General features: G+C 51.1%; 1 protein-coding gene across 1 annotated transcript in view; it reads left to right on the top strand.

Moving 5' to 3' along the window:
• The window catches only part of LAMC3 (laminin subunit gamma 3), a 65988-nt gene that overhangs the window by 27807 nt on the left and 27561 nt on the right, over positions 1-10620 (top strand). Inside the window, exons 8-11 of the mRNA XM_003794890.3 lie at positions 894-1030; positions 5068-5178; positions 8382-8574; positions 8718-8839. Coding sequence (XP_003794938.1) covers positions 894-1030; positions 5068-5178; positions 8382-8574; positions 8718-8839 — 563 coding nt within the window. The remainder of the gene's footprint in view (positions 1-893; positions 1031-5067; positions 5179-8381; positions 8575-8717; positions 8840-10620) is intronic.

The raw sequence follows: 10620 nt of genomic DNA, 5'->3' as shown, positions 1-10620 counted from the left end.
ATTCTCTTGCCTCAGCCTCCCAAGTAGCTGGGACTATAGGCACCCACCACAACGCCCGACTATTTTTTTGTTGCAGTTTGGCCAGGGTGGGGTTTGAACCTGCCACCCTCGGTATACGGGGCCAGCGCCCTACTCCCTGAGTCACAGGTGCCGCACTGCCCAGTTTTTCTATGGTTAGTAGAGATGGGGTCTCACTCTTGCTCGGGCTGGTCTTGAACTCCTAAGCTCAAGCAGTCCACCCCCCTTGGCTTCCCAGAGTGTTAGGATTACAGGTGTGAGCCACGGTACCCTGCTTAAAGGCCATTCTAAAAAATACCTGAGGGTGGCACCTGTGGCTCAGTGAGTAGGGCACTGGCCCCATATACCAAGGGTGGCAGGTTCAAACCTGGCCCAGGCCTGCTAAAGCAACAATGACAATTACAACAACAAAAGAATAGCCGGGCATTGTGGCTGGCACTTTAGTCCCAGCTACTTGGGAGACTGAGGCAAGAGAATGCTTAAGCCCAGGAGTTGGTGGAGGTTGCTATGAGCTGTGACACCATGGTACTCTACCCAGGGTGACAGCTTGAGACTCTGTCTCAAAAATAAATAAATAAATAAGAAAAAAAGCAGAGAAGTCCTGATGGTGGCTGGAGTCCAGTTAACATCAACCAATGTTAATGTCTTAGTTTTGATAGTTGTCAGGTATCAACTTCAGGAGACGCTACGTGAAGCAGATATGGGAATCATCTGTACTGTCTTTGCAACTCTTCTGTAATTCTGGGGAAGACAGTGTTTTAAAACAGTTTCCCTAGTGATTCTGGACTCGAGTTAGTTTAGCTGCGATGCCCTGGACCTGCCCCTTCCTGGCTGATTCTCATGGCCCCTATGGACATGTCCTACCTTGGTTCCAGGTGCCGTCCCGGGACGTTTAACCTGCAGCCTCACAATCCTGCCGGCTGCAGCAGCTGCTTCTGCTACGGCCACTCCAAGGTGTGTGCGGCCGCCGCCCACTTCCAGGTGTACCATATCCTCTCTGACTTCCACCAGGGTAAGAAGTGCCCCCTGCAGCCACCTCCAAGGGGCCGGCTTCCACCCCACCCTGCTCTGGGGAGATCTTGCATTGGGGGGCTGGGTGGGTATGGTTTGTCAGCCATTGTGGAGAGGAGCCCACACAGCCTTGGTGAGATGTATGTGAGATGGTGGCTCCCCAGTACCTACTTGTGACCCTTGGGTTCCTCCCTGGTCCCTGATTTTTTTCTTTATACTCACGGGTGGGGGTCAGTCACAGTGGCTCATACCTGTAATCCCAGCACTCGGAGGCTGAAGCAGGAGGATCCCTTGAGCTGAGGAGTTCAAGACCAGCCTGAGAAAAGCAAGACCCCATCTCTACTAAACACAGAAGAAACTAGCCAGGTGTTGTGGCAAGTGCCTGTAGTCCAGTTTCTTGGGAGGCTGAAGCAAGAGGATCACTTGAATTTGAGGTTGGGTTGCTGAGAATTAGGACACCACAGCACTCTCCCTAGGGTGACAGAGTGAGACTCTGTCTCAAAAAAAGAATAAAATAAAATACACTCATGGGTAGGGGCCTGGGATGTAGCACCCTTTGGATCCTGGAGAGGGAATTTCTACTTACCCTGTCAAGATTGACCTCCCTTGGGGTGTCTACATGCTGGGTTGGGAATTCAGGCTCAATCTCTGGGCCTCAACTTATCGGGTACAAGCTCTATGCTAGGCACTGTGGCCGAGCTCCTTACCTGCATGGAATCTCATTCATCTTTTACAGATGAGGCAACTGAGTCCCAGAAAATGTAGGTCACTTGCCTGAGGTCACATAATTCAGGCGTTGGTGCCAGGGTTTTACTTTTACCCACTGGGCAGGCCCTCTGCCTGGGACCCCAAATCCAGGTGACATAGCCACATCCTTGTGGGTCCCACAGAGCTCCCCCTCCTCCTACATGGCTTGAGGAAGAGCTGGGAGTTGGTCGGGACAGAACCTTAGGCTGGCTTTGGGGAGCCCAGACCTGGGGGCAGTGCGCCCTCTGCTGGACACTGTGTAGAAAGCAGGACCAAGGAGTTTGTGGGTCACTGTGGCATGTGGGCAGAAGTCCCCGTGTCAGTGTAGGACCAGACTAATTTTCTGGCGCCTGAGAACAGTGTCTTCATCTGTTATTACCTTGAGCCAGACCCTGGTTAGGCACTTCAGGGGTGTCATCTCATTTTGTCTCATAATCATCTTTGGCCAGCAGTTCTCAGACTTTTTAGTCTCTGGATCCTTTTATGTTCTTTTTTTTTTTTGTCTTATGAGACAGAGTCTCACTTTGTCACCCTGGGCAGAGTGCCATGGCATCATAGTTCGCAGCAACCTCAAACTCTTGACCTTAAGTGATTCTTTTGCCACAACCTCCCAAATAGCTAGGACTATACACACTCACCACAATGCTAGCTAGTTTATAGAGACGGGGTCTCACTCTTGCTCAGGCTGGTCTCTAGCTCCTTGGCCTTGGCCTCCCAGAGTGCTGGGATTGCAGGCGTAAGCCACTGCACCTGGTTTCCCTTTATGTTTTTGATCATGAAGGATATTGAGGACTCCAAAGTGCGTTTATAACATTTTTTTTTTTTTGAGACGGAGCCTCAAGCTATCCCCCTGGGTAGAGTGCCATGGCATCACGCTTACAGCAACCTCCAACTCCTGGGCTCAAGCGAGTTTCCTGCCTCAGCCTCCCAAGCAGCTGGGACTATAGGCCACAACGCCTGGCCATTTTTTGGTTGCAGCCATCATTGTTGTTTGGCGGGCCTGGGCTGGGGATTTGAACCCGCCACCTTAGGTGTATGTGGCTGGCGCCTTAGCCACTTGAGCCACAGGCGCCGAGCCCAAAGTGCGTTTATATAAGTGAGTGTTTTACACGGAATTGACTGTTTTGGAAAAGAAAACAGTAATTTTTAAATGCCTACTTATTAATTCATTTTAAAACAGCCTTAGTGGGCTCAGTGCCCTGGGCACAGTGGTTACAGTGCCAGCTACATACACTGAGACTGGCAGGTTCGAGCCCAGCCCAGGCCAGCTAAACAACAATGACAACTGCAACAAAAAATAGCCAGGCATTGTGGCAGGCAGCTGTAGTTCCAGCTACTTGGGAGGCTGAGGCAAGAGAATCACCTAAGCCTAAGAGTTTGAGGTTGCTGTGAGCTGTGATGCCACTTCATTCTAACAAGGACGACGTAGTGAGACTCTGTCTCAAAAGGACAAACAACAACAAAAAAACCAGCCTTAGTGAACCTGTTACATAGTAACAAAAATGACAGAGTCTCAAGCTGTCGCCCTGGGTAGAGTGCTGTGGCATCAGAGCTCATAGCAATCTCCGATTCCAGGACTCAAGAGATCCTCTTGCCTCAGTTTTTCTATTTTTAGTAGAGATCGGGATCTCACTGTTGCTCAGGCTGGTCTCAAACTCATGAGCTTAAGCAATCCACCTGCCTTGGCCTCTCAGAGTACTAGGATTATAGGTGGGAGCCACCACACCCAGCCTGAAAGATAACTCTTTCTAAAAGACAGAACAGAGGCTGGGTGTGGTGGATCACTTCTGTAATCCCAATACTCTGGGAAGCTAGGCAGGTGGATCACTTGAGCTCATGGGTTCGAGACCAGGCTGAGCAACAGTGAGACCCCTGTCTCTAAAAAATAGCCAGGCACTGTAGTGGGCACTTGTAGTCCCAAGCTACTCAAGAGGCTGAAACAAGAGGATCTCTTGAGCTCAAGAGGTTGAGGTTACTGTGAGGCAACTCTACTGGGGGCAAGAAAGTGAAACTCTCTCTCAAAAAAAAAAAAAAATTAGGCCCAGTGCCCCTAGCTCAGTGGTTAGGGCACCAGCCACATGCACTGGGACTGGGGGCTTTGAGCCTGGGCCAGGCTTGCTGAACAGTAATGACAACAATAACAAAAAAATAGTTGGGCGTTGTGGCAGGTGCCTGTAGTCCGAGCTACTTGGGAGGTTGAGGCAAGAGAATCGCTTAAGCCCAAGAGTTTGAGACTCCACGGCACTCTACCCAGGGCAATGTAGTGAGACTCTGTCTCAAAAAAAAAAGAAAAAAAATTAAAAGACAACATCTCGTGAGAAGAGTACTGCTCACTTCACCTTTTTGTGAATCGTTAAGGTCTGGTTGAGAGAAGCCACCTAATTCTTACATCACCTTCTGCCACTCAGACTGTGGTGACGTCATACTCCTGCAGCTTCTGTAAGACTCCACTGAATGTTGATGAGAGAAAAAGAATAGGAGATGCAAATAGCATCTTGTTACTAAGAAGATAGTTTGATTTCATGGGCTCCCCAGAAAGGATCTCAGGGATCTTGAGACCAACTTTGAGAAATGCTGCCTGGGACATGTGTATTTCATATCCCCCATTTTTTAGGGAAGGAACCAGCTTCAGAGAGGTTAAGTAACTTGCGCAGAGTCACACAGCCTGCAATGGGCAGGAACTAGTCCAGCACCAACAAGCCTGGGCCTCCCCTCTCTGACATCCTTCCCCTCTCTCTATCCCTTCCCTCAGACCTATCCAGGTATTAGGTTTCCAGCTGTCCCTGAGAGTGCCCCATGAGATCATTTGCTCTATACTGGGCTGTGTCCCATGTTAACTGCCATGGTCAGAGAGAGGAGAGGAATGAGCCAGCACTGGGGACCAGGAGGCCTGGGTCTTCCCTGGCTGGGCCCGGCCCTGAGTGCATGGTATTAATGACATACCTACCAGTAAGGACAGCTTGGACAGAGGTCAGGTAGGTCAGACATACCTACCAGTAAGGACAGACCTGTGACAAAGGTCACAGCTGAGGAAGTTCTCTGAAGCCCTGACGATGGATCAAGTCCAATACTGCTACTGGTAGTCCTGATGTCCCTAGATCCCCACGTGAGGGTCTCTAGGTTGTGTCTTCGTGTGGAGCTCAAAACCTCCCTGAAGAGACGGGGCAAGCCCCAAGGTCTGACCGCACCCCTCGCAGAGCCTCCTGGGGCTCCCTCCCTTGCTCAGACCTCGCTGCAGCTGTCACCTGGAAGCTACCCCCAGGGCCTCACAGTGATGTGTTTGCTGTCTAGGAGCGGAGGGCTGGTGGGCCAGAAGTGGAGGGGGGTCCGAGCATCCCCCACGATGGAGTCTGAGTGGGATCCTGCTGAGCCCAGAAGAAGAAGAGGAGCTCACAGCACCAGGTACCTGCCAGCCTCAGGTGGGACACACTGCCCTGTGTTGGTTTCCTCAGGTGCTATGACAAATTGCCACAAAATTAGTGGCTAAAACAGCACAGATTTACTCTATTAGTATTTTGGAGGTCAGAAGTCAAAAGTGGCTCTCACACAGCTAAAATCAGGGTGCCTGTAAGGGCCATGTTCTTCCTGGAGCCTCCAGGGGAAATCCGTTCCTTGGCTGTCTGAGATTATAGAAACTGCCGGCATGTTGTAGCTTGTGGCCCCTTCATCTTCAGAGCAGGCTGGGTCTTTCTCATGTCCCCTCACTGATGTGGACTCTCCTGGCTGCCTCTTCCATCTTGAACATCCCAAGATGTCCTCTCTACCTGGGGTCAGCGGTTAGGATGTTGACACCTTTGGGGGTTGTTTCATCACAGTGTGTGATGAAACCCCCATTTTCCAGGTCACAGCCTTGCCACCTAGGTATTCTTTAATGCCACATAGTCCCCAGGGGCATGAGATTTATGTAAAAGGAGGCAAGTCCTTAATCATTGTGCGCCCACCCCCACCATTCAGGGCAGCTTGGGTCTCCTGGACATTGTCTCAGTCCCAGAGCCAGGAGCTGGGGCCCATTCTTAGCTCTGCTGTGGACATATTTGGGGTCTGCTGGCTGCCCTGGCCAGTTCTGCCTTCTCCCTCCCCACAGCCAGGAAGCAAAAAACCCTCAGGTTCCTTCATGGGGCAGGTGCTCCAAGCTCAAGCCCATGAGCAGAAAAGGTGCTCATGGGCTCTGTTGACGTATTTGAGAAAAAGGAGTTTTTCATTCCAGTATTGTTTTCTGGGCTCTGTGCTGGGTGCTGGGCACACTGCAGTGGGTGAACCACATGGATGCCCTGCCCTGCCCTGCAACGCTCTTGGCCGCAGGCCCCTGGGGCTCCCTGAGCCAGTCAGGGAGGGAATGTGGAAATAGCCCTCTGGGCTGGTTGGTGACAGGTCTCAGAGTTAATGAACACACGTACCTTCTGGCCCAGAAGGTCCTTTCAGTGTTCTGCCTGCAGGTGTCTGTACTGGGGTAAAGATGCGTAGAACAGGTGTGGAGCAGTTCGTAAGCGTGCAACCCTGAGGTCTTCCAGCAGGGGGCGCTGGTTCGTCCACTGTTGGGCTGTGGTGTGTCCATTACCGAGACATGTGTGTGCGTGCGTGCAGAACAGCATGGACGTTCATCTCACGTGTCCAAGGTGTGCAGAAGAAGTGGCAGAGTGAGCACTGCACACGCATTGGTGATTGACTCTGGAGGCTCAAACTGGGGGATAGCTGGGGCGTGTCCACGCATTCCTAGGACTCCGTGGTTGGAGACTGCTCTCTGCTCTGGTGAGCAAATCCAGCCAGGAAATGCCCTTGGGCAGAGGGACGCAGGGACTGTCAGCTTGTTCAGGATCTTCCTGCAAAAGCTGTGACATAGTGGGCTGCAGCATTTGAGGGACCTGCTGCGGAACTGGAGTTCTTCCCCAAAATAGAGGGGAAGTGCCATTTAAGGTACTAAGATACGTTTTAAAAAGTGCCTTTTTCCCCTGTGGTTTCCCTGCTTGATTTGGAATGGTGTTTTGGGGGGAGTTTGGGGGTTTTATTTTTTATTTATTTATTTTTGCTATTTGATGCCATTCTTGGTAAAGAAAAATTAACTTTTTAAGTTGTTAGCATGAATTTTAACTTTTGCTTTGATAGCATGCAATGCTGATGCAAGCAGATATCAGAGGATTCAGCTCACATGTGGAATCACTGATATCAGAGGATTCGGCGCACATGTGGAATCACTGAAATGACATAATTTGGTTTTGGTAACTCATACACAGTTGTGTATTTTGTTCTTATCAGGACAGTGGAAACATTGCACAAAAAGAACTCAAGTTTTTATTTGGCTTCTTGATAACGCACATGTTCTGCCAACCCAGTCTGCCTTTGGCTTGGTTGTAAGGAAAGACTGCAGGAAAAGAGGAAAGAAGGGTGGCCTTCCCTCTCCTCCTCCCCCTCTTCCTCCTCCTCCTCTGCTTCCTCCTCCTCTTCCTCCTCCCCCCTTCCTCCTCCTCCTCTTCCTCTGCCTCTTTCTAGGTCATAATTTTCAGCATGAGTGGTTGGCTGACACAGGGAAGTAACACGAGTAAGAAGGAATCACATAGGTCTTCTTGGTCATCTATGATTTTCAGAACACCTGTGACTTCATTCCAAATTCAAAGCAAGTTCTGAACAGAATGGGAGGTGGGGCCTGGTCCTGGCAGTGTCTCAGCCTAACCAGGCCAGGGTGTGCTCACTGTGCCCTTGCCTCCCACACGTTGGGGGGGCCATAGGAATTCTGTGCTCATGGGCCATTGTGAAGGTTACATGAGTGGATGGCAAGGCTCTGAGGTCGTGTATATTGTGTCTCCTCTGCTCAGACTCCACTGTGCCATCAGACATAACTTACAAACCCAAGTTCAAAGATAAAATTGTTAAGAATGTCAAGATGAGGGTGGAGCCAGCCCCATATGCCAGAGGTGGCGGGTTCAAACTCCGACCTGGCAAAAAAAAAAAAAAAAAAGAATGTCAAGACGGGCTTGGTGCCCGTGGCTCAGTAGTTAGGGCGCTGGCCACATACACTGGGGCTGGTGGGTTCAAACCCAGCCCGGGCCTGCTAAACAACAATGACAACTACAACAACAAAATAGCAGGGGGCGGTGCCTATGGCTCAGTGAGTAGGGCCCCGGCCCTATATACCGAAGGTGGTGGGTTCAAACCCGGCCCCAGCCAAACTGCAACAGAAAAATGGCTGGGCGTTGTGGCGGGAGCCTGTGGTCCCGGCTGCTCGAGAGGCTGAGGCAAGAGAATCACCTGAGCCCAAGAGCTGGAGGTTGCTGTGAGCTGTGATGCCACGGCCCTCAACCGAGGGCGACAAAGTGAGACTCTGGCTCAAAAAAAAAAAAAAAAAAGAATGTCAAGAGGCTGACAGCATAGCATGAAACCAAGCATGGGGCCCAGTGTGACTGCAAGGGTCACACACAGGTGAAACTAGGGAAAGACAGGCTATAGATGTGGGCTGGCCACCCCCGGGGTCTGCTGTGCAGAGTGCCAAAGATTTTCTACTGGCTGTAGTTACTTTGTTTCAGTGTTTAATTTCCAATAAAATCAATTGAGTTACCTCAAACCAATCTACCTATGTGCAGACTGTCAGAGCTTTCTTCTCTTGTCTTCAGAAAAGTTCCTGGGAGACCAGCGGTTCAGCTACGGGCAGCCCCTCACACTCACCTTCCGGGTGCCTCCTGGGGGTACCCCACCCCCTGTGCATCTGAAGCTGGAAGGGGAAGGCTTGGCCCTGTCTCTGAGGCACTCCAGCCTGTCCAGCCTGAAGGACACTGGGCAACCTGGGGAGGCACAGCTCAGTTTCCTGTAAGTGTCCTCCTCTGTCCTGAGAAATAGGGGTCGGGTGGCCCCTGAGGTCTGGGCCCACTTCACATGCCTCTGTGGTCCTTCTCAGTCCCTGGTGCCACCTGCCATGGCAGACTGTCACTTTGACTGCTTCCCCCTGCCAGCCTGCAGGAGACCTCCGAGGATGTGGACCCTCCGCTACCCCCGTTCCACTTCCAGCGGGTCCTCACCAATCTGACCAGTCTTCACATCTGTGCCAGCCACCACCAGAGTCCAGGCCCTGCCGGTCAGTGATGACAGCAACATTCCCTCAAGGCCTAAGCACTCACCCGGTCCTGCGACTGGGCTGGGCTCCTTTGGGTATGGCCTTGTCACCTTCTCACAGCAGGGTAGTTATTGTCTCCATTTTACTAGGAAGGAATTTGCAGCTCTGAGAGGTAAGGACACTTTCCCAAGGTCATGTAACCCATAAAGGCAATAGGGATGATGGCTGAGAACAGAGGCAGGGTCTGGACAGGTGAGGGGCCTGAGGATGGACAGCTCTAAGGGGCAGGTATGTGGCTGCTGAAGCAGTGGAGAGAGTGGACCACCTGCCTCTGTCCGCCCGGGTTCCCCTGGGAGCGTGGCTCCCCTGCTGGTCGCAGTATTGCACCCAGGCCACCCTAAGAGCTCAAGGTATCACATATCCTAGGTATTTGACACAACCTCCCACCCTGGTCATACAGTGATTGGCATGGTTATCCTCTGACCTGTTCCTGGTGATAACCCACCTGTACGCAATGTAAAAAATCAATATAATGTCCTAACTGTAATGTACAGAATACATAAAAGGGAAAGGAATGATATAATCCCATGGTTTCCAAACTGTCAGTGCTCTGTCCCATGACTGCCCTAGAAGATGTAGGAAGTGGTCAGAGCTTCCCTGCTGTAAGGAATAAGTTTGGATTTAGGAGAAACAAGAAACTCAGAAGCCATTTACATACACAGAGGGCAGGGCCAGGGAGACAGTGTCTGGGTGGCTAACTGGCAAACAGGGACTAACCGTGTCAGCAGCAACTGGGGAGATTTACATGAGGAGTGTGGTTTGTCAGTGACAGGCAGGCCAGGGCACTGCCACCTTCTTACAGAAGGTTCACCTAGGCTGGGTGGCTCTGCTGCTTTGCTGTGTAAGGAGAGAGCGCTGCTTGGCAGAGGAAATGCTCGTTTATGGTTAACACTGTAAAACCCAGTTTCAACATTCAGTTGAATGTGGTTGACCCTTATCATTTAAATGCTTTGTATTGTCATTTTGAAATCATAACTAAATGGGAACTAAATCAAAACAACTAAGAGAGCGAGGGCTACTCTTGAAATAGGTTGTAATGGCGATGGTGAATGGCTGCTGGGAAAATTCTGAGCAAAACAAAGTACAGTATTTCCTCCACCTGCAGGACCCCTGCATCCCTGGACAGTTCCATATGCACCTAAAACATTCGCACGGGCCTCGTAGCTGGGAGCAGTGGCGTACACCTGCGGTCCTGGCTACTCAGGAGACTGAGGCAGGAGGATCACTTGAACCCAGGATTTCCGGAGACCTTGGCTTTATGTAAAGTGGAGTTGGGGTCTAGGCTCAGATGTTTACACAGGAGTTTTTCTGCCCTTTCAAGCAGGACATTTGAAGGTCACATGGGGAGGTTTTCCACATATCCAAGTGATAACCACATGTCACCCACCAAGGTTGCTGGGGTAGGGGGCAATTCTGCTCCTTTTGAGAAATTCTGACTGACGTGGCCAGATTTTCCCAGGGCCTCACTGAGTCTAAGGGCTGGGGGTTACAGCCCGACCCCCAGGGCCCAGCTTCCTCTGCTTTGGAGCTGTGGTGTAATTGCCTCCTTCTCAACCTCAAGCTCCTGGGCTCAAGAGATCCTTCTGGAATCCACAGGTGTGTGCCACCACACCTGCCTAATTTTTCTATTTTTTGTAGGGATGGGGTCTCACTGTTGTCCAGTCTTGTCTTGAACTCTCAGGTTCAAGTGATCTTCCTGCCTCAGCCTCCCAGAGTGCTGGGATGATAGGCGTGAGCCACTG

The sequence above is a fragment of the Otolemur garnettii genome, unplaced genomic scaffold, assembly GCF_000181295.1.
Source record: "Otolemur garnettii isolate 467f Iridium unplaced genomic scaffold, OtoGar3 scaffold00087, whole genome shotgun sequence".
Taxonomy (NCBI): Eukaryota; Metazoa; Chordata; class Mammalia; order Primates; family Galagidae; genus Otolemur; species Otolemur garnettii.
The sequence above is the reverse complement of the archived record's forward strand: the minus strand, read 5'-3'. Positions and strand labels throughout refer to the sequence as shown.